This window comes from Pseudoliparis swirei, chromosome 15, assembly GCF_029220125.1.
Source record: "Pseudoliparis swirei isolate HS2019 ecotype Mariana Trench chromosome 15, NWPU_hadal_v1, whole genome shotgun sequence".
In the NCBI taxonomy this organism is placed as follows: domain Eukaryota; kingdom Metazoa; phylum Chordata; class Actinopteri; order Perciformes; family Liparidae; genus Pseudoliparis; species Pseudoliparis swirei.
The window spans coordinates 13,619,637-13,643,743 of record NC_079402.1 but is presented as its reverse complement, the minus strand read 5'-3'; the positions used below and the strand labels follow the sequence as shown (position 1 = coordinate 13,643,743).

General features: G+C 43.0%; 2 protein-coding genes across 2 annotated transcripts; one reads left to right on the top strand and one right to left on the bottom strand.

Annotated features, from left to right (window-relative positions):
• Nucleotides 1-18: 18 nt before the first annotated feature.
• Nucleotides 19-17,425, bottom strand: LOC130205823 (endoplasmic reticulum metallopeptidase 1). The gene is given in 16 exon segments (XM_056433377.1): nt 19-2,419; nt 3,006-3,169; nt 3,816-3,931; nt 4,072-4,274; nt 4,653-4,805; nt 5,067-5,257; nt 5,551-5,725; nt 7,810-8,030; nt 8,220-8,432; nt 10,512-10,604; nt 10,751-10,897; nt 11,333-11,438; nt 11,596-11,723; nt 14,814-15,118; nt 17,082-17,225; nt 17,227-17,425. Coding segments are annotated over 16 exon segments (2,664 nt in total). The 5' UTR covers nt 17,355-17,425; the 3' UTR covers nt 19-2,242.
• A 2,382-nt stretch (nt 17,426-19,807) lies between these two features.
• oaz1b (ornithine decarboxylase antizyme 1b) lies at nt 19,808-23,952 on the top strand. The gene is given in 6 exon segments (XM_056433378.1): nt 19,808-19,986; nt 21,697-21,751; nt 21,753-21,839; nt 22,258-22,430; nt 22,725-22,810; nt 22,906-23,952. Coding segments are annotated over 6 exon segments (657 nt in total). The 5' UTR covers nt 19,808-19,861; the 3' UTR covers nt 23,037-23,952.
• The last annotated feature ends 155 nt before the right edge of the window (nt 23,953-24,107 follow it).

The window sequence follows — 24,107 nt, the reverse complement described above, 5'->3', positions numbered from 1 at the left end:
ATGCAATAAACATGTTAATTGCTGTAAAGTGCTCATTTAATTCAAGCTTTTTGCATGTTAAATCACATCATCAATAGATACCCTGCTACCAGATCAATCACCATATTCATATTGACAAGACAAATATGCAATTAAAAAAATGCCGAACAGTTTAATTAAATTGCGAAATTAATCAAAAGAAAGTGTCTTTAAAAAAAACACACAAACTTAACAGTTAAAGGCATGGGTGATTCAATTCAGGTAAGTAACTTTTAAAAAAAAGTAAAGAAAATTGACATCCTTAAACAGGCATTAAGACATTCCAATGTATCCCAGAATAGATTTCAGTTAAACTTCTTATTTGTTGTGTGCACTGAGTTACAATAATACATTAAGATTTTGTCTTAAACAATTAAAATGAACGTAGATCTCAAAGGAGTTGGTTTTAGTTGGCGCACCGTCGTTAATGAGTCCTTTCACAGCGTTTATTCTCCTCCTGGCCGTCCCACATTTACAGTTCCTCCCATCTTCGTGCTTTTATAAAAAACAAACGCCTTGTTTTTCAACTACTGTCGTCCCGATTCACGTTATCACTATAAACCAAACTAAATATGCTCAGATTTCTGCGACGACTTGAAATGGTTAGTTAGAAACTCGGGTGGCCTCTTAACGCCCCGTCATGTGGCTGCTTTCAATTGTATCCGTCGTCTTCCTCAGCAGACGCAGAGGAGGCGACTTCAAGTCTCCCATTGTGCATAAAAAGGAGAATATGAGGCCGACCTGTTGACGTGTTGTCGAAGGCTGTGATGGATTGTTAAGTTGACACTTTCCAACAGACAACAATTCATGTACATAAACTGTACAGTGCAGCACCTGATCGCTTGAGCACCACTAAGACATCTGTGTCCACAACAGTAAACATTGAGTGTGTGTGTGTTTGGAAGCAAAATGTTAAGGCCTCCATGTCGGCACCGAAGCCAAACGGACCACACGGATCACGACAACACGTCACCGGGGGCAACAAAGTTGATGTTGCTCAGTTGATCTCCCAAGTCTTTCCCACCTGATGCCGCCTTTCACACAGGAGGCGGAGTCCAACGGACAACAAGTAACTGACGTTTGTGTGAGACTGGACGCAGGGACGGTCCCTCGGCTGGTTTTCATCACGGGACAGAGGAACGTGATGATGCTTTATAATCTATCAAAACTAATCTCTCTAAATGACTTTAATATTTCCAAGTAACATTCTCAGTCTTTACAGGAGTATTCTTTCTTTTTTAATAGCGTTCTCTCTCTGGAGGAGGTAGTGGTGACTGAGGGGGCCAGAGCACTCGGTCAGACGGGCCGGTCAGATGGTCACGTCTCTTCGTTCTTGGCACAACTGTTTGTCACTTTAAATAAATAAAAAAAGTTCCCTGTGAGGTTCTCGTCTGATCGAGCCCCAAATCAATACACATGTGCTTGAACGCGTCAGGCGGGAAAAAAAGTCAAAATGGCCCTGAAAACATTCAGGAAAGTGAAGCCGTTTGAACACGTTGACGTTTGGATTCTAACAGTTTCCTGCCTCCGCGTGCCAGATTCTGACGATTAAAGCACAGGCGGTACGACTTGCTTTACAAGTCGGACGACGGTTCAAACTAAAAGACGTTTCCCTTCCAAACGGATCCATCAGTACATTAAGTGCACCCGCAGTGCGGAGAGTAGAGGTGCAATTTCTGCCGAGTCAGCCAGTGACGCATCGAGTATGAGAAGAGCCCCGAGTGGTTTGCTGAGAGAGAGTGAGAGAGAGAGAGAGCAGGGGACGCCACATTATTCATTCGGGAAGCAGGAGGGAAGAAGAACAAGAGGAAGTGAGTCAGATTGAGGGTGAGGAGGGGAAGTGAGACGGTTCGAGTGAAGCAAAGGCACAAGAGTAATAAAAAAAAAAAGAAGAAACGTGACCCCTTTGTTTCGCTATCGCAGCAGCGAGCGCGAGGCTTGTGGCGTGGGTCGTCGAGTCGGTCGGCTTGTAAGCCGTGTGATCCGCTTCCCTCCGGCCCCTCCCGCCGCGGCCTCCTGCCCCGTTAGCTACGAAGCCGGCTGACAGTGACGGAGGTCTCGGGCGGGCGTGTCGAAGCGTGCGTTTAGAGAGAAAAGGTGGCAGGGCTCATCCTCGGTATTGTTCCTTCAAATCTTTTCTGTCCGTCTCTGGGGAACCCGGCAACCCCTCGGTACTTCCGGGCGCCGGCCTCGGCGAGTGTGTGTGTGTGTGTGTGTGGCGTCCTCAGTATCGGTACATGTCGTAGGTACTGACCCAAGATGAAGGAAAAACCCATGAGGGGAACTTGCGGAGGATTTCCTCCAGTTGAGCAGTCCGACTGTCTTCCCCGAAGAAATAGTGGGTGGAGACGGCGACGGATATCATCCCCTCGGGGCCTGAAGGGTCCGGGTCCCTGGGAGGCTGGAGGAGGGGGAGGAGAACACCATGAATGTCAACATGTGCAAAATATGACCTCGTCTTTAGCTTGATTACGCTGCATGTGTTTTAGCTTATGCAACGGATTTTAAAAAGGAGACTTTAAAAGGTCATGGAGTTGGAATTTTTATTACAGATTTTAAAAACTTTGAAGGTTTCCACATGATGCTGGGAGGAGCTTATCTCCAACAGACATCACTGACTGAGGGGGTAGTCAAACTTGAAATTCAGATATGTGTGGAATAACAAGAATGACATGTAAAAGTTTCACTCGATTTAAGTCAAAGGAGCATGTTATGGAAATATAATACGATTGTAGTTATTTATTTTAACCAGTTTCACTGAAAACTAAAATTGATGTTTAGCATGTCATGTAGAATCCAATCGGTTCATCCTTGAGGTCAAGTGGAATCTTAAATGTTTGTGCCAGATGTAATCAAATTCTCTCCAAGCACTCCTGGAACATGTTGGCACAGAAGGATGCACCAACTTACAACCCCAACAAATAAATTAAAAACAATTTAGCAGAAATATTCATAAGAACAACTCAGACGCCTGTATTTCTGTCTACCTGTATCTCAAACCAGAAGATCCATGTGGGGGCGTCGAGGCCGTGGGAATAGAAGACAAAATATTCCCCGCTGAGGTCAAACCGAGGGGTCCCGTCCCCAAAGGACCAGGTGGAGAGGCTGGCTCCCCGATGAGGCATCAGGTAGAGGGACATGTGGCTGGGACCTGTGCACGTACACATCAAGACAGGCCGGGTGGAAAATACATGCATCAGAAACCTAAAACTGAATGTGCAGACACTCAATGCACTAGAATGCCGACATATAAACGTTCCTGTAATGTGTAATATCGCACTGCACGTCAAACATCGTCGTTCTGGAGCATATCACATCATCTCTGCCCAGTTTCTCCTGAAATGTAGATTTTGTTTTGAAGCCAACACGGTGGAGTCGAGATGTCCTGAAAGAGTTAAACGTCTGCGTTTCTATGACAACCGGGCAAACTCTTGCAGCCAAGGTCTGACTTGATGAAAGCTTCTGAACACCAACCACATGGGCTTCATGGGGAGGATGTGTGGGCAACTAATATTCACAAGACCACGGCTTAACTTTCAATCAGTCATTGAATGTTGAAAATCTCTCTTCAGACTTAATCTCAGTGCTGATGTAATCTCTCCACCCCAGTTAATATGTCACTGGATATTTCCATACCGCCAACCTGCTCTGCCTGCCCCGTCAGTAAATGTGCTTCAGTCATCAGATAAGATTTGTCTGGACTGCAATAAGTTCTTTATTTTTATCTCTGCCAGCAAGTCCTTCCAAAAGGAGTAGGTATAGTCTGTATCGATTTGGCCACATATAGTGCCCCTGACCTTTCACACTGAAGGTCATCTTGACCGTCCCCCATCTCGTCTCCTCTCTGGACAGCAGGCTGAACTCGACTGGAGCGCTGGGAGACACTTCTGGAGCAGGAAGGTACCAGTTCTTCCTGCAAACACACCAACAGACTGGAGATGAAGACGAGTACAGCGTGTGACACCTCGACACACTGGAGGACAATTCAAGCAAATACAAAAACAGAAAGGAGCGTGGGGAAAGTGCCCTCAGCTCCACAGGTGCGTTACTCACTTGCTGAGGAACTTGATGGGGAGGAACCAGGGGTAACCGCAGAAGGGGCGGTCCTCTCGGCAGCTGGTGCGAAGGCTGTCGTTGATCTCGGGGATGTGGGGCGTGATGTGCTGAATGCACGTGAAGTCGAAGCTGTTGATCCACAGACCCGAGTCGTGGCTCTCCACATGGCCCTGGAGATCGTGGAAGGTCCGTGTTGTATGCTGCAAGCGGGCGGATTAAAACATTTGGAATTTACTTCTTTCAAGGACGAGTTTCTGCTCTTGCCAGAATGACTTCCGGCTGTTCTCTGGTGTTTACATCAGCGGCTGGAGGATTGGAATCGGGTCACTTTTCATTGACCCAGTTGCAAAATGTTTTTAAAACATGCTTTGTGCTTTTGGAGTTCACCTGCTCCCAACAAGATATTCTAATCCAGCCAGCAGGGGCTGCACTGCAGCATAGTCAGTTGAGGCCAAACTAAAAACTCTAGCTACTTCTGCAGGAGCTGCATTCAAAGTGTCTGTTGGTTTTTCTCACCATCAGGTTAACATTTTTATTACAAAACTAGTAAAACATCTTAACAAAATAAATAAAAGAACCTGCAGGAAGAGTCGTTTTGGCCGCGGTCTCTCTGGACTGCCTGAAAAGGGGAAGAGGAGGCCGCAGGACACAAACAGGAACGTGATGATGAAGACTGAGCCCAGACCCGCCAGGATCCACTTGGTGCTGCGGGCCAAGTAGATGAAGTGCAGCTGAGACACAGAGAGAGAGAACAATCTAGTTTTACTGCCAGCGTCAGTCAACTTTACACAGTTTGCTTATCTGAAGTCAAACAATAAATGTCAATAAACTGCTCAAACACAACATTACTGCCAGGAGCTTGAACATGTGTGTGTATTCTCTCCTTTATACACGCCCACCAATGGCACACCTGGGACTTCAAGGTGACTGTCAACGACAAAAAGAAAGAGAAACTAAATATGAATCGTTGTACTTTGTGTGGGAATACTCACAAAGTAGGAGGAGATGAAGATGGTTGCCAGGGTGACCAGGGTGGCCATCACCACCTCGGGGGGGATCTCGGTACCACTGCGCCCCATGATGGGAGTGAAAATCTCAAACACCACCCAGATGAGGAACATGAAGTGGACGTAGGGCAACGTCAGGCCCGACAGATAGAGCACACTGTACTTCAGTGATGCTCCTGCAGAACCAGAGAAGTTACAGATCCAGGATCAGAGCACCAACAATTGTTTTGGCTTCACCACAGCTACAAGACTTCCTCTTAAACGCAATAAAACAGTGTCATCAAAGTATGGTACAGTCGGGATACGGGCATACACAGTCACACAGTTGCGTCCATGAGGCAAATAACAAACCCATTACCAGTGATTAACATAAACCAAAGGGTCCAAAAGTGGAAGAATAACACACGAGTCCTCACAATCGACTCGAACAATCGAATGCCATATAAAGAAACGCTCGTTGGGCGTTTACCTCGATGTTTAAATTCTTTTGCCAGCAGCAGCTTGGTGGCCAGGGGGAAGGCCACCAGCAGCATGGGCACGTAGGCCGAGCACAGGCCCTGCTGGGTCATCCACACCAGGCCGCAGCACCACAGCAACAAGCTCACGTCGAAGTAGAGGTCGCCCAGCTCCACCAGACGGACGCCCTGCGCGGAGAACACACACAACCACTCAGCAGGCAACACGCTGCAGCGCGTTGGAGACGTCGGTGGGATTTTATTTTGGCTATATCGATGTGTTCCCTTCGATGGGGAATAAGATGCACACTGTGCAGTTGTGGGAAAATCTCATTTTTGCTTTGCCGGAAAAAAAAAGAAGCTTTAATTTTGGGATTAAAATCTGTTGACGGAGGAATGCTGAAGGTTTCGGTCTCGGCAGTCGGCTCGTACTCGACACTCCTCATAAGGGATTGGCTTTAGTTAAGGAATGACAAATAAGAGCCTTATATACACATTCACAATCTATCGCAAATAATATTACATCTTTCTAAAATCACTGCAATTGAGACATGAACCCGTGATCACTAAACAATCATTAATAGGACACGGTACTTCCCAGTTCCTCCAAAAGGAACTTTACACCCACAGAATAAAAAGGGAACATCTAAAGCAATGCAGGAAGAACTCCCTGACCTCGTTTACCAAACACGCCCTACACAGCACAACAGCCGACATTTACACAAGGCAGTATTGTTCGATTAAAGTGAACATCTAGATCTCTGCGTCACAGAGAGCCACTCAGCTCCTCTCCTCTCACCTTTTGGGTGAATGATTTACAGCTCTGGTCTCGCTTGATGTGAGAATAACCACACAGACATCGTTCTGAGGACTTCAACTCAAAGGTGATAAGATAAGATATATACTTTATTAATCCCCAAGGGGAAATTAGTTCTCTGCATTTAACCCATCCTTAAGCTTTGACACAGATTCATTCATACTTGTACCAGCGCAAGGGGCACTTAGGCAGTTGGCAGGCAGTATGTCGAAATAGTGTGGTAGCTAATGTGATTAAATTGAAGTTATGACTTCTAACAAAAGAAAATCAACATATTGAGTCAGCTGGAACACCTGAACATGAGTGCTAAAAATTATATCCGGTTTATTAAATTTACTATTATTATTTATAAACATAAATGAGCACATCTGGAACATCAAGCAACAAAGGTTGGAAACCACTGAACCAGAAGCCAAATGATCAAGCAATCTGTCGACTTTTTTTAAAAAGAGTTCATTTTTAATCCTTTAAGGACTAATGACTTCCGTCTGCTTGTATTTAGACTATTTTATCAATGAAAATACTATTTTTTTGATAAAGATTTGATGAAGATTTAGTTTCATTGGAGCTGCAGCCTATGTGGTCTGGCACAGAGGTTAGTCTGTGTCCGGTCTGGAAGGCTGCAGTTCATCATGTGGTGACCTTCAGATGAAAGTACACCTTCTGTGATGGTTTGAATCTACAATACATGTGTATAATTACGACATGTAAGACATACAATATGTCAAAGGAATTGCAACTAGCTGCTCCTGCATGGCGAGGATAGAAGTTGCTATCAGCAGGTGGAAATGTGAACATTTGATAGTTGGACATCAACAAGACAAGCAAACTGGTTTTCAGCATTAGACACGATTTGGTAAAAGATCATGTTCTGCTGGTCTGACACTTCTTCATCTGTGTCATCAAACACCAGGAGCTGCTGTTCTGAAATCGCCATGAAAGAATAGAACCGCCTGCTTTCCCCACTCTGCACTTTAGGCCTCATTAAATGTGAGCGCAGCGAGTCAACATGAGATATTATGCTCAAGGAAACCGGGCCTCAAACAATAAATATGTCCAGTCGAGTTGATCGTGCTGAACCTCAGACAAAGTCAACACTGTGTTCAGAAGAAACTCTTCAACTTTCAACAAGAAGAATCTTTAGCTATGCATCCAAATCGGGCTGGAAGACATCCTTTCAGCCTCAACAGAGGAAATAAGTAAACACTCACCTTTGGGATATAAGCTTATTGGCTTTCTTGCCAAGAAAAAGATAAGATGATTGCCAACATTAACTATCATGATATGATATGATATTCCTTTATTTGTCCCACAGAGGAGGCAGTACCTGTAGGGGGGCTGCGAGGTGGACTTTGTAGGAGGGATACAGGCGAGTTACAAGAAAGAAAATAAAGATTTCCCCGAAACTGTCAAACTATCCCTTCAAAGGAAGCCCGACAATAACAACTGCACTTACGCCGTAGTACAAGTTCTTGGCCAGCGTGTGAATGAGGATGATCTTGCCCATGGCAGCAGAGCCATACAGGCAGATTGAGGCGTAGAAGTGGGAGTACCAGAACATGGAGCTGCCCAGCAGAGTGACGAGCAGAGCGACGATCAGCACCGACATCAGGGTGACGAACCAACTCAAGACCACGACGCCGGTGGCGTAGGCCAGATCCCGAAGATACCGCCCACCTAAGAGAGATGGCGACGAATGGGAAATGAGGACCGAACACACTCATCGAACTCTTCTACGAAGACGATGAAATGTCAATTTGGATTTGGACTGTTCTAATCTTATAGTTTGCAAGAAATAAAGCAGAAAACACACAAATGTAATACAGGAAATGGCGTAATGTGCATCCACACCAAATGGCGACCTACCCCGGTTGCCGGGTAGTGAGGCTTTCTTGGCCAGATAGAGAAAGGTGGCTGCGGCTACCATGTAGTTCAGGATGGTGCCGACGCGGGCCGGGTAGGCCACCACAAAGACCCCCAGCAGGTCAAAAAAGACCATGTTTCCATGACGATACTCTGAGGAATTTGCCAGCTTCTCTGACATCACCAGATACCTCAGGACCGCCAGGATGTTGTCGCCTGAAAAACAGGAAGTGAGTTTCAAGGTGAAGCGGTTCAAAGCCGACATGTGACACAATAAAGCGGTTTCATTTAGCTGCGTTAATTTCAGCAGGAAATGATGATAACTTTAAACCCGGACTGTACAGGAGACGATATGAATACATGGAAAGGGACAAAATAGGGAGTAAATAATGAGTTTACTCCATTTGAATTTCTGGTTTTCACCATTGGTATTTCTATCCCTACAATCAGAGGAAGGAAAAGGATGAAATGGCTGAATGTGAAAGGGATCACTTCATAGACCAAACGAGCCTCATCCTTTATCGAGCTGACGCGTCACATGCAGGAGACGGTTTATTGATGACTCAGACAACCTTCTGACCAGCAGACAGGCGACACCGAGGCTGGTCTTGGTCTCTCCTGCACGGCCACCCGGATAGTATTTTATGCAGCGTTAAGACCATGTGCTTGTGAACACTGCGTGAATACGAGACAACATTCTCGTTAGTAACATAATGTTTGACTGTGTTTTGAGCCCGAGGCCGAAGCCTGAGACCATTCATCGAGTGACGAGCCCCATAGACTCTCCTGCACTCTCTTCCACATACAATAAGACTTGTAGGTCATATTCTCCCACGCAAACATTGCAATTATCTTTACACAACTATCTTATTATTTATCATGACAGGATATGCAAGATAAGCTGCACCATCTCACCCACAGTCGTCTGGCTTAGATCAGTACTACAGGGTACTGGGGTACTACTACAGGGTGTTTGTGAGAGAATGATCTGTGAGAGCAAACAGAATCTGCCCCGAGTGCCAAAGAGTAGAGTTGTGTGTGTGCGTGTGTGCGTGTGTGTGGGTGAGTCTGATTTATGGCTTAGATGGCCTGTTATTGTTATACACCAGTTATACTGCAGTATATGGGACACACAGGCGTCTCCATGGCTACAATCATGATGCTGAATGTAGGTGAACAATCTGGCTACGTAGGATCGGTAAGCGGTCGCTGTGAAGGTTACTGAGGCCCAAGGGCAAGTTTCTTTTATCTGAGCCGCTCTATATACAGCTGCCTGCATGTCTGCACAGTTAACGACGCACACACACACACACACACACACAAACGCACGCGACAAAGCTCCATTGTTCTTTCGCCTGGTAGTCTCACTGTGGCCTGAAAGTGTAAATGACGGAGTAGAGTACAACATCTACTTGTTCATGTCGGGTTCGCCAAATGGTTCCGCTTTACGATTCACCCAGAACTTTCTTCTCTTGATTAAAAAAAATTAGTAATAAATGTATTCCACAGTTACATTTAACATATATTGCCGTGCTCTTGTTTGTATACCGCCATAATATCATATTTGCAAGCAGATTTGAACAAAAGTGACGCTACATTAGAGCCATGCTAGCGTGCAGATTTCCCCCCGCTTTGTGGAAAAGGAGAGCTGTGAAGAAAGAAAAAAAAGATTTGAAAGACTAAGTTTGGCTGAAAAGAAACGCAGCAGAGCTGCTGGTGTGTCTCTTCCTCCACTGCCCTGTGCTGCGTCTCCTCTCCACACGACTGTTCTGCATCCTTCGCAACAGACTAAATACACCTTCTACCAACCTCTAAAGTCTCACTTTCTCTCCCCGATAATTCCTGCCTTTGACCGTCAGTTACTGAACACAGAATCAGAGGAGAGATGTCCAGCAGCTGCTGAGGTCGGGAGGAAAGATGCCAACGGTGTCAGGTTGTTAGTGCTGACTGACTGGATTCTATGCTAAGTAAAGCAAAAACAACAGCAAGTACAGTAAAAGGCTGAGGCTGCACTGCATGTATGGATGTATTTATGCATGCATATATGTATTTCGTGGTTTTCAGAGAGATGATGACCTCAGCAGAGTGTTGACCAGTCTGAAGCTGGGGGATAACGCCCGAAAGGACAACGCGTTTGTCTCCATGACAAAACAAACAAACATTGGCAGACTGCTGCTGCAGTGACTGCTCTCTCCTTGACATCCAGACACACCTATTTAAGTTTTTGTACTGACCCACATACGTAGATGCATGTGTGTGTGTGTGTGCGGGTGCGCATGTGTGTGTGCTGCTTACCAGCTCTCTGTATCGAGTCTGTCAGGATCCGGTCAGAAGTGTCGTACTTGGTGTGATAGATGAAACCGTTTTCAATGAAAGCCAGATCAATGCCTGTAAAAAAATAAAATGAAATGCATGTAAACACAAAATAAGAAAAAAAGACTTTTGCTTTGTAAATCTATCCACCACTTATCTTCGCCTTCAACACAGAAGGCTCCTGAGTTCTATACTCTTATCCAAAGACTGGTCTGCATTACCTGGGATGTTACCGAAGTCTCTGTAGATGCGGAAGTCAGTGTCAGAGGGGATGATGCCACTCTGAAAGACCTCCTGGCCGACCACAGAGGCAAAGGGGTGTTTGGCTGCATGAACGTAGGCCTGGACCAGCCACGGGTTCTCCGGCCCTTTTAGGGAACAGCAGTACGAGGCGTTTAGGATAACTTCACATATTGGACAAGTATCTCACTGGTTAGAGCAAGGAAATGCACTGTAGGTACATAATGCAAAAACAAATATCATCTTTATTAAATTAGTCGTTTGATCTAAAACATGTCCATACATTCTGAAAAACATTGACTAGTGTTTACCAAAAGCGTAATTAAATCTTAAATGTTTTGTCCACGACTCAAAAGATATTCAGCTTAATGTGAAAGGAGTAAAGAAACCAGATTTTAAGGGGGCAGAAACAGAGAATGTTTGTTTGTTAAAAAAAAAATTACTATTTATTTATATATATTTATATATAAATCAATTAAAACATTATCAAAATAGCTGCCAATTAATGCTTTAATGTAATGAATTGCATTGCATATGCAAAACAAAGGTGTTTGGTCCGGTACCTGTCTGAAAAACAAACTCCTTGCCCCCAACGCCCGCCGCCTCCAAGTTAATAAAGGCTCGCACCTGCTTGGCCCACGGATGCTGAGTAATGAAACCGTGACTGGCCTGAGGGGAGACGAGGATTAAAAACCAAGACAAAAAGTTAGGGAGAATGTAAGAATGCAACAGTGAAAATAAGAAAAACTAAAGTCGATCCAAAGGGATGAAGATGGGCTAGTCTGGCACCCAAAGGGTAAACTATGTCCCCGTCCCTTCAGTTTACCTGAAGGATGTTTTCCTCTGCCCCATTGAAGAGAAAGACAACTCCATGAAGAAGAGGAGTAGACTGGTTGGCCATAGAATGGAGGACTTCCAGCATAACTGCACAGCTCACTGCGTCATCACTGGCACCTAAGACAAAGAAACCAGCGTGTTTGTTTCAATGCTAAAACATGCTCCTACTTTCCTTTCACATTTGTATGAGGCAACAGAAACGTGGCGTGGTCTGGCACTCGTTCACACAGATCACCAAACTGTCCTGAGATTGAGACGAGAACGCATGAAGGTGATCAGAATAAAAAAAAGGGAGTAGGCTCAGAGTGCAAACATGAGAAGAATGCAACGAGCTGGTAACAACCCAGCTCCTTGACTGCATGAATGGTGGAGAGCACAAAGGGGAAAAAAGGGGTAATAATGAGAAGAAAGGAGCATGCGAACCGGGCATGTGATGCAGAAAGATGAGACAGGTTAGTGGGAATAAATGTGAAGAGAACTGGGGAGGGGGGGGACATTCTCAATGAGTCATGTGCGCAGCTTTCTGGATTGAATGTGTTTCGGAGGTGGGGGTGGGAGCCTGTTCACTGTCTGTCTGGGTACCATTTATGTACCCGACGCTGCCATACATGCCAGCTACATATTAACCCTAGTCCCCAAAAAGCTCAAAAGAGGGCGAGTACAAATCAAAAACCTGAATACTTTACTTTTGCGCTTTAAACTAATAAAAAGTACTTTGACTCTTGGGTAATCATCTGGCTGACCGTGTTTTCCCTGTACCTACAATAAACATATGTGGATACAAATATGTGCAAGACAATACGCTACCAAGTCATTCTTTTCTTTTTTCCGCATTATTATTTTAAGAAGGAACAAGTGCGTCGAATTCCAAGGAATCAAAAGACATTGCAATCAGCAGTGGACACACACACGTGTGTGTATCTTCCTGGTTCACGCCTCTCGGATACAGTTTCTGTGTGTGCACATTTGCTCTTGTGTTAAGAGGGGGAATACAGTATGTCTCAACAGGCTCACGGGTGTGGAGTGAAACTCCTCAATCAACACAAGACAAAGACATTACGCAATCTATCATCAACAAACACTCTTCTTACAGTGCAGTCCAGCTGTCATCCTCTGATTGCTGCTTACAGCAATTAAGAAATCTACATGTTATGGATTGGCTAATTTTCTCTCGGGGTGGTCCACATGACTACAGTGCACATGGGACACAAATGAGAGTATTATTATTATCATCTTAAAACTCCTGAGGGCTTGCATGAGTCAAACCCCTGGCTTGTGCACACTGTGAGGAAAACAGCTGCAGCCATGCTAGCTACTCTGTGGAGTAGAGATGCTTAAAGATATATGCTCACATCAGTACACAGGTATTTGGTCATAAACCAAAGTATTGGACCAATCTAACCTGATGATGGCGCTAGATTGGGGATCAAAGCGTACAATTCCTTCTATAGGGACCATGAATGCCTGAACCAAATGTCACAGCTAACCACCCAGTGGTTGTCAAGATATCTTACTGTGAACCACAAATGAGAACCTTGTGGCCACCGAAGTCAGAACCAGTGGCGGTTCGTCCATAGGGGGCGCTAGGGCGCCGCCCCTCTTAAAATTTTGAGATGAAAAAAAAGAAGAAGAAGAAGAAAAAAATACATCCTGTCAAAAAACATTATATGCCAAATCATTTAAATAGTAAATATACCGTGTTGACGCGCTAAGTTAATGTGAAAAAATATAATATATCGACACTCATCCTCACGGAGAGAAGCCCCTCCCGAGCAAACATTTCAGTCGTTTCGGCAAGGACGGCTTCTCATTGGCGGATGAAACGTGAATCTTGGGGCACAAAAATGTGCGCTCTGGCCAATGACATCGTTTTATTATTTCACGTGATTGGACTATTCGGCAGATCAGAGACGGATCGTTCCCTCAGGCAGAGCGCTCCACGGAGCTACGGGAGCAGGTAGCTAACGGAGCTGTTAGCTGGTGCTCAGTGAGTAATGCGCTGTTTAGATTCCCCTGTCTGTTGTTCCAAAGTCCTGGGACTGAAACTCTCTGGACTACAACGGGGTGAGGGATCTAAAGAGCTTCAGACAAGTGTAAAGCATGAATCTTGCCGCAGTTATCTAGCTAAGAGCATGAAGCTAACCCTGTTTGCAGAGCAGAGCAGCAGAAGGAGACCGAACTGGCATCGAAAACACAACGAAGAAGTTCTGAAAAACAGACACATTCCCTCAAGAATAATGGAAACAGGCTGGTTACAGACATGATTGACTTTAACCAGAGAGTTATTGAGAAGTTTGCCAACTTTAAAGAGAGGAGGCTACTTTTCTTTACAGTAGTGGGTCTACTCTGTCAAACACCCAATGTAACATGTGATCTCTTTCTGACTATTCTGCTCTGAACCTCTTTCATGTGAGGGTGAAACTCTTTTATTTTGTAAACCTCTGAAACCCAACCCAATGTTTCTTAAAGCTGCTCTGAACCTCTCATGCCCAAAGTTACAGTGTGTTGATAGTTGTTATTGGACAGTGTTGAGCACGGTGTGTTCTTAAAATAAAGCTTTGTTTTTTACAATATTCTACTCAAAACCTCTTTTCTTCTCATTGTTGAGTGCTATTTAAACCGCGTCGCCCAACTGCGCCCCCCCCCCCAAAAATGTCACCAGCCGCCACTGGTCAGAATGCTTCATGCTCGAGGGAACATAAATGTCTGGATGACATTTAATGACAATCCTTTTCATAGTTGTTGAGATATTTGTGTCTGGACCAAAGTGGTGCAGCAACAGATTGACAATGCCATCCCTGGGGCCATAAATGAAACCAACTCCTCCAAAAGAAATGGACTATAAAGTGCTCTGGGGGAAGGGAAGGCCACAGCAATACAACCCACAATTAGAAACCATAAATTCACTCTTGTGCATCCACAATAAGATGGGACTTGAAGGGTCCCAACAGCAGATGTGATAAGTTGAAGAAGATAGACGAGATCAAATATACAGGTGTTCTTTCTCCAATGCTTATTCTCCTTTATTTATTCAAAGTTTGACATTTGAAAGTCCTTTCTGTCTGGAGATTCAAGTTTCTGCATCCACTTGCATGCAAACTGAGTGCAAAATGTGTAAACTAAAACCTCAAACCCTTTCACGGCCTTCAGTCAGCGCTCGCATACAGTCGTCAGAACCCTCCAAGAGAAGGAGGACGGCTGACGTACCTGGACTGTTGGCCACGGTGTCGAAGTGGCAGTTGGCGAGCATGAGATGCTGCGCTCCACCTTTGGGCTCGAGCCGGACGGCAACGTTGGTGACACGGTCGTAGAAGCTGGTGAAGCCTCCGAGAAAGTCGATGGAGAAAGTGCCGGTGGGACGCTGCACATCTACGGTGACCTGGTGGTGGCCCGCTGCGGTTTCCACCCGGATGTTCTCAATCTGCTCCAACAAATAGCCCACCGTCAGGACTTCGTTCTCCGGGCTGCCCACCGGACGAGGCCCGACGCTGGTGATCTGCTCCAAGTGCCGTCTACATTGTGAGGAGAGAGTGAAGAGAGGCAAACGCAGAGTGTGTGTTTATTTCAGATACATCTGTGGTTTCTGGTCCCATTTAAACACCGCACTAGTTCTGGTTCCCGAGCAGACATTTTGCATATTAAGGGAACAATTATCCTCCCCTCATTTAAAGTACTTTTTCACCAAATACGGTGATTTAAATTAAGTTTTATACAGTTCGATGCAACAATATTATTGTTGGCTCCGAAAACCCAGCATCCTACAAACTGCATATTGAGGAAAATATACTTCACTGTATATGGTCAGAAGAAAAGCCGAATATGTCAACTAAATGTTACCATTTTCTGATATTTGATAGATCAAAAGATGACAAAGATAACCACAGAAAAGACAGGAAAAGAAGAAAAATTATTAGATTTCAATTCAGTTGTATAAAACAGGATGTACCCCGTCTTTTTAGTATGCTATCCCAGCCTTGGCTTGGGGCCCCTGCCCTGACCCAGTCAGTATGCCATGTTTCTGTATTACTTTGACTCCCTCAGGAGAAGGAAACAGGAAATTAAGCCAAGCACCCATATGGCAAGAAAAAACCGACGACACTGTTCTTCTCTTTGCAGAAGCAGCAGCTGCTGCTGTCGTTTGCTGCAGACGTTCAATTAGGTTCTAATGTTCGCTCCGCTGTTTCGCTTTGGAGCGAGAAAGTCACAAAGTCTTCCCCGGCTTATTGTTTTCTTGCAGTGACAAAATGCTCCAGAATGATATTGACAATGTCTGAACTGATGCTTTCATTTCATTTTTACAGCAGCATAAAAATGGCATTGTTTTTACGCTGAGGCCCATAATTCAGATATGAATTGGCACGACATGGACTCATGAAAGCCATGATTGTGAAAAGAGAAGCTTGGAGCTCTAAATCAGTTCAACGCAGTATGCCGGACGCATTTATGGAGCAACCAGCCAATTGATGGTAAATCCCTTCCTCCAGCACGTTGAAGAGCTCCACAGCAGCCATGCTGACCTCAGATTCACTTCCATAACATGAAAATCTGATAACAAATGTTGTATTGTTTATCTAAAATGTTACAACTCTTGGAGTGAACATGAGGTTGAATGTTTTTTTTATATATAGTTATGCAGGCTGATAAACAAAAGGTTACCAGGGCCCCTTGTCCCAATTTGTGAAATTGAAGTTCAACTTACCCAATAGTGGATTTTCATAATTGTCACATAACATTTTGTATTGTAGCTCATATCAATAGATGTACCCTTAATGTCTGATGTCGAAAATCTGAGAAGGGCAGCAACTAGAATAGTAATTATTTCCATGACAATATTTTGGCAATTGCGAAGATCTCCAATTTGTTTTCTTTTTCGACTGCAGGTGTTTTGGGATTTCAATTGGGAATCCAAACTGATCTTTACATTGTTTGTTTTCTCCCACTTAAGGACAGTCAACCCAAAGACAGTCAACCCAAAGGGTCAGATGATCTGTAGAAAAACTGCAATGGTGTGAAGTCAAACCACTCAAATCATTGATTGCCCACTTCCTTTCCTTTAATGTGTATATAATGTCTTAATAGGTAAAGCACTTTAAACTGCCTTTGATTTACATGTTGCTACATATAAATTGCCATGTGTTGCCTTACTTTCCAAAAGGTCAACTTGCTGTGAGTCTTACAGGTTTGGATTTCAAGAGTACTTAAGAATAGTTTTAGATTATAATATCTCGGAGTCATCCGAGACGCTTTATGCAGGACATGTAGGGGTCCCTCTTCTCTCCTGAGCAATACACCTGTGTGTGTGTGTGTGTGTGTTACCTTGGAGGAAAGAGGTGGAGGTGGAGGTGGAGGTGGAGGGGACGCCGACGTGGTTTCTAGGCGGGTCTGTTGCTAAACTACAGGGAAGGTTACCTGGGGCTGCGTTAGCCAACACTGAACGACAAACGAGTATTACAGTAAGCAGGGTCCTAAACTCACCTGGCTCTCAGTGCGTTGAAGTCGCCGGTCGGCTTCCCGATGATGAGCTGCTGTAACGACAAATGAACAAGTCCCCACAGCACCAAAATAAACACAGAGACCAGGGAAGCTGCCAGCCCTTCCCGCAGCAGGTACATGCTCACCGGGCTTCCTCTCCGGGTCCCCGTTGTGGCCGTTTTCGCCGCACTGGTCTCGGGAACCGTCGTTATCTTGCGCTGAATAATTCTGTACCCCGAAGGGTTTTATTCTTCTGACTGTGGTGTCGCTCTCCATTTTTGAGCCAGCGGTACATCAGCTGCAAGCGTCGCTCTCATGCGTCGCTTTCCCCCCCCCCTTCTCTGAACGACCGACGGATCGCACTGAGGGACACATTTAAATGAGAGGGCGGGCTGCGAAGGCGCATGAAAAATGAGAGCCAGAGGCGGAGAGAGATTTTTTTGACACTTTCCTTTGTCTCTCCCATACGAGCAGGGGATCAAATCCACTGGATTTTAAGTTATCAATTATTGTGTTGACACCTGACAGGAGTGGTTTATCCTGCAGGGAAACGTTTGCTTTCTTGAAGCGCTAATGTAATGATATTCTCATTTTACGCAAAACAAGTGAGTATAAAATGTCAAACTGCTCCTAAAATGAAATCAATGAACCCCCTCTGCAAGTCCGAGCAACTTGTACACAACATATAAAAGCTTAAAGAACCTTTTATTGCAAACAAAATTGTCAGAATGTATTATGTATTATGTTGTATATCATTTATGTATATAGTTGATGTCCAAAATGCATTTTAATTGAGGTATATTGGAAATGTAATCTTGGGGACATAAGAGCACTACTAAGCTTTTGAAATGTTTCCTAAGATGATTAATAAATACTAGTTCTGAAGATATATGTCCACATTGTGTATTACAGTAATACAGTACTGTATGATATTGTTACTGTCTGAATTGAGATCATGATGTGATATGATTTGGTGTATCGAAGTTATGTCGGTAAGTTGTCGACATCGTGTGGATGAAACAGAAATAGCAGACAGGGTGTTTTTCTCTGTACATCTTACAATGTAAGTGAATAACACCGAATTGGTTTTAACGCCATTGCATACTGACTTTCTGGTTTTTAATATTTTAAACTTCCGCATAGTAGTTTACAGATGTGATTAAAGTGTAGTTTATGGAATAAAATGGTCGGAAAAATAAATGTTATGATCTTACAATTAAGTCAAAGTAGAAGAACACCGTGTACTGAACTACAAGTAAACTATCCAGGATATTTCAGTAATGTACAGAAGCTTCGGTAACAGCATGCACTTACTATGTCAAACGCAAAAGTATTTGACGTTGTCAAGTGTTATTATTATTATTGCATGAGACTTATTGGTGCAATAACATGTAGGCAGTACTCTAATGTATCAGTTGATCAGGAAGAAGCCTTGTTTAATAATCCATACTATTTCATAAATTAATCCGATGTTTTGAATGTAAAACCCTCAAAAATAATCTGCAAAGTAATTGTTTACCATAGCTGTCAAATAAATAGTAGAGTAATAATAAGTGCACATTTTTGCTTAGAAATATACTGTATAAAACCAATAAAAATAAAGTCAAGTTTAGTACAAATATCTGAACATTTTCCTTAAGACATATAGGCTGCATTAACAAATGAGCACATTTCTTTTGGAGTGTCAAAATGACCCGAGCGGTTCATACTCATGTGGAAATAATACGCCATTATAGTGTCTTTGTTTTTCTCTGTCCTCGGTACTTTTCCATGAGACGCCCTCATGTAAACACACAGCCGCTCATGCACGTAACAGTTACGCTGTTTGTTTTCTCGGCCACAGCGTAAGGGAATAATCAGGAAGGAAGGACAGGGAGTTAGTTTTTTACAATAAAGTAATTGCATGAAAGGTATATACATAATAGATATATCCGATTTTGTTAGTGCTTTTTAACAGCGGTCATATGTAAGGGCAGTCAGCCATTGAGTTTACAGTAGCCTCTTCAGCGATTAGCATTTGTTAGCAGTTAGTAAAGTTAAATATAAGTTCATTTTAGACTAGGTTTTCCGCTTTCAAAATAAAAGTCCAATTTTTTAGGTTGAAGATATTTGAACTTTATTTTCATGGTAAATAAAGTGAAAAAGTTCAATATATTTTAACCTAGCATGTGTTAAGCCAGGACTTACTTCGGTATAACATTATTATTATTATTAATATTATTATTATTATTATTATCAGGGTCCGAGCACAGACAATGTTGGGCCAGCAAAAGCCCTATTGAAACTGACATGTGTATTTATTCTGCAATTGAATTGGCTTTATTATATCCCCAAACTCCCCAAAGTTGACATGCATATTAGGAAACGTCATATGTCAAATAGTAAACAAAACACAGTATAATAAAAGTGTGTCACATGTAGACATTATTACTTTTTAATATAAACAGAAATTGTGTTTTACAATAGGTATTAATGCAGCATTGATGTCGCAAATGGTAATTTCATATCTGCAATGGAAATGTTCCTAATGTTATCTATACTATATATGTTATTCCATTCCAAATGTTTAATGTTAACCGTGATGACCAACCTGAAACTGTTCCCTTTTATCAAAGAACTATTTTGAAGTCAACAAAACAAACAAACGGAAACGTGTCCTCTTCACTGCGGGTGACTTTACTCCTGTTTCTCTTCCAGCTCCGAGTCCCGAGTCTCGGAAAGATCATTAGCTTGCCGAGAATTGCAGAGAGCAGTCAGCCCGTCGTGTCTCTACCCGAGGCCGGATGGTAAAATCCAACCTCCAGCGGATCCTAAACAGTCATTGCTTTGCTCGCGAGAAAGAAGGAAAAACACAGTCTTTAAATACCATGGCGGATTTAAGTAACGGTATCTGTGACATGATCGGGAAGTAAGTAGAGAACGAAAAACATCTCGGCTAGCTAAAGGCTATCCGTGGTGTGGGGGAGGGGTGGCTAAGCTAACATAGCTTGTAGCAACAGAAAAGCGGAAGTAAAACGTATTTACACTTCTACGTGCATTTTCTTTACGTACAACGCGGCATCAACAACGGCCCAGTGTTTACGTGTAAAGGCAGCTATTGTTTACTTGTTATTTAAATATAATGTCATGTTGAAAAAAAATCCGGGGAATAACGTGCTGGTCGGAGACGACATGAGCAGCGAGCTAACGGGAGCTAACGGGAGCCGTGAACCGCAAGGAACGTCACCGACATCCTGACACTCGTTAAATCTAAAGCGTCTGCATCAGACATCTAACTATCTTAATTAAGATGATTATTATTCCGAGAGCAAATACTGATACTGGATTTGAATATAATATGAGTGTCTTCCCACGTACGCTCATTTAAAGAGCAACCCGTTTAGAAAAAAGGACATTAAAAGAGCGTAACGTCAAATTGTTGATATAACGTTGTAAGAGCTCGCGCTGATTCGTCCCACGAGACAACTTAAGGTCACGTGGTTACTTTTCATATCGGGTGGATCCAGTAACGATAAGGAGTGAAAATGGTCATCAGGTGAGGGCACTCGGTGGTCTCGTGAGCTGAGGTGAGTCAGTTTACTGCAGCAGCCCCCGAAGGCCCTAAAAGCATCGAGGCATGCTGTCTCAAGAGCCATCGGACATATTTATTTGAAACCCAGTTGTAAAATAGTATTATATTTTTGGATGTGAAGAAACATCGCTTGATCGAAACGTTTATTTATCAATGCACGTGGATTTGCAACATAATTAATAATATTTTTGTCGTTAAATTTGTGTTTTTCGAGCAAAACATCTAAATATACACTTGGGTTTCTCAAACCGGAAAATGTCTGGTCTTTGTCATATATGATAGTAAACTGAACATCTTGACTGTTTATTTAATGAGGTTGGTTAAATTATAATGGGCATTTCCCCACGATTTTCAGACATTTCATAGTAAAAACAATCTGATAATGAGAGCTAGACAGTTGCAGCCCTATTGATTATCAGACAATCTTTAAAAAAAACATTTCCTTGTTTAAAGTATGTTTACCCAACTTTGTTTAAATGTAGCAAAACAGGTTTTTTTTGTGGACGTGTTGGTGGATGTTTAGCAACTCTGCTAACATCTTACATGAGGTTGGCTGTTTTAACTAACGGCACAAAGATATGATTTCAATAAGCATCTGGGTTTAGAGTTTTAGCAGCCAATATTTGCCATCCACCAAATCCTCTTGCATGAGTGCACCGCTCCTAAAAGTCTAGTAACAACGCCATAAACACGGTGCCATTTATTTGAGGACCATTAACTGAGTGGTTTGAAAGAGCCCCCGGCCTGCTTGTGTAACATGTGTTGTAGATTGAGCACATTAGTATTTTATAACGTATACAAATTGAAAAAAATCTTTATATACGTATTGTAAAATAGTTGCTTAATCTCAGAAGATAAATGTACGTGCAATAAATTTTTACTGTGGGGAATGGCAGCAATTCTTTTTGTTTTGCAATGGAGTCAGGTTGTAGTTATTTAAAAATATTGAATAAGCATTTTGACACAAACGCATAGTACATTAAATGTTTATTTTCAGTGTATTGTGATCTTCCTGTTACAGTGTTGTGATTTTGTCTTCTCATCCAGGCTGTCCCTGCACTGTAGTAGTAGTACCCGCGGCCCGGGGCCTCTGTGGTGCTCCTGATGCCCCTCTCCCACCCCTGAAGATCCCAGGTGGAAGAGGGAATGGCACACGGGATCACACTCCTTTAGCTCGGCCACTCTACTCAGTAAGGACGGACACACGCAGTATTAATGCTGAAATGTAGTCAGGTGTGGAAATGTGTGGGGTTTTTTTTGAGCAAGAAACATTTCAAGAATAGGAGCTTAAAGCTTTTCCTGTCTCTTGATCCAGTGTCAGTTTGTTTACAAGTCTGAGGAAGACTTTTCCATGGTTCAGTGATCTATGCTCAGCAGTGACTCATCATTAGTTTATTTTTTCCCCCTTCAGAGTTCAGTTTATTTTTAGCTCTGCTTAATCAGAGTTGCAGGCGGCTTAACAGCGTGCACGCAATTGTTTTGGCCACAACTCCATAGGAGTTCAATTATAGTTGAACATGCGAGGAACACGGACTGTCTTCATGTCGCTGACACGTTTCATGTCACCCGCTGCTGTTTTCAGAGGCGTTACTTGTGTTTGTTTTTCAGGATCGAAAATTGAGTGTAACGGAGGAGCCAGCAGGGAATGGTCGCCCTGGGATACTCCACTTCCAAAGTCGTCCCACCCTTACAAAGACAATACAATGGGATGCTGTCCTAAGCAGCAGCGCACTCTACGTGGAGATACCTCGTGACCCTCTTCCCGAGGGCAGCAAGGAGAGGTGAGGCCAGATTCTTGGCAACAGGAAAGACTTTTAATTGGAATAAAGTTTACGGTCTTTACGCCGGCACACGTGAGCCACGTTACAGGAGAGTAAACAGGCACTTAAAGTAGGAGTAACACTCAGATTGTGGAAAGGTTGGCAAACAATTTCAAGAAGTGATTGGACTCAATGTTAAGCTTGAATTTACAGAGGTAGCGAAAGCAGATTCTTTTAAATATCATAAAAACACAGGTTTATGTTTAGAGGTTATTTTCCATTTTCTAACCTGAGCTGTTTCTGGTCTCTCTCTAGTTTTGCGTGTCTCCTGGAATATGCTGAAGAACATCTGAAAGTAGTTAGCGTGGTGGTCTGTTTTTACAAGAACAGAGATGATCGTGGTACGTGCCGACAGACTTGTTTTTCTCGAATAAGATCATTATTTTGGTTTCCGTGTTGTAACTTAATATCTGTTGTCCCGATCTTATTCCTACAGCTAAACTGGTACGTACATTCAGTTTCCTGGGCTTTGAGATTGTGAAACCGGGCCATGCCCTCGTCCCGCCTCGACCTGACGTATTCTTCATGGCCTACAACTTTGACAAGGACTCCTCGGATGAGGAGTAGCCCTTTTGACAGCCCCTCCACCCCCTGCTTACTTCCCTTTTTTCTTCCCACTGTATGTTTTGACTCATAAATCTGTGTTAAACCCTCAGCAGTAGCGCTCTGTATGCAAGTATTCATTTCCCCCATGCTTTTTGTGTTTAAGAGAATATGTTAGATGTGCATTTCCATTTTCCACCATCTGTTTCATTTGAAGATTAATTGGTGTTGTCACCTATAAAAGGAAGAAACCTTTCTTTTCTTTGGACTTACAATCACATTAAAGTTGTCATAGCTATTAATTAAGTTCCGGTGTGATTTCCATATCTTGTCAAGTCATTGATTTTATTGGTATTTCCTTTTTCTGATAGATTATGGTGGTGGATTGTTCATTTCTTGAATGTACAATAAAAAGGTAATCAGGTTTACACTTGGGTACTCCAGCTTTCCTTTATTTGGCTAAATAATGACGTAAAATTTGTTTTATATTCTTTCTCTCTGATTTGAATAACATTTCAGTGGGACCAGTTTTATGTATTAGCACTAATATCCCCTAAAGTGTTTGATTTATGAAATATTAATTTTAAGTGACAGCCCCAATAACTGGTACTTCATAGCTGTGTCGTGAAATCATTTAGACTAGAGGTGGAGTGAGAAGAGGAATGCTGTTGCATGTCTGTCGGCACTTCAGGTTCAAGTTCCTACGAGGAGTGTATTGGTACAACTTGAAAGGAAAGGAAATAATCCAAAGTGCTTTTGCTTCTTTCTGCCATGTATATCTGACAATATTGTAGTATTTTGTTTTGGAGGTTGATAAAATATGCTGTGATGTTCTGATTTTTTTCTTTTTGATTAGCATTACGTTGGACTTTTCTTTGTTGTTCACCTGCATAGTGGTACCTGTTGTGCTTCTGTGATAATAAAACAAACAAAAACAATCCTTTGTCTACTTTCTATATTTGTTCAAAATGTAATTTAAACTAAACAACAAAAAAACGTTCTTAATGCCTGGGCTACATCACTATTTGGCCTTATGTTAACGGATAAAGATGCACTCTCATGCCATGGAGCACCTAACTGGGTGCTGGAAGCCCT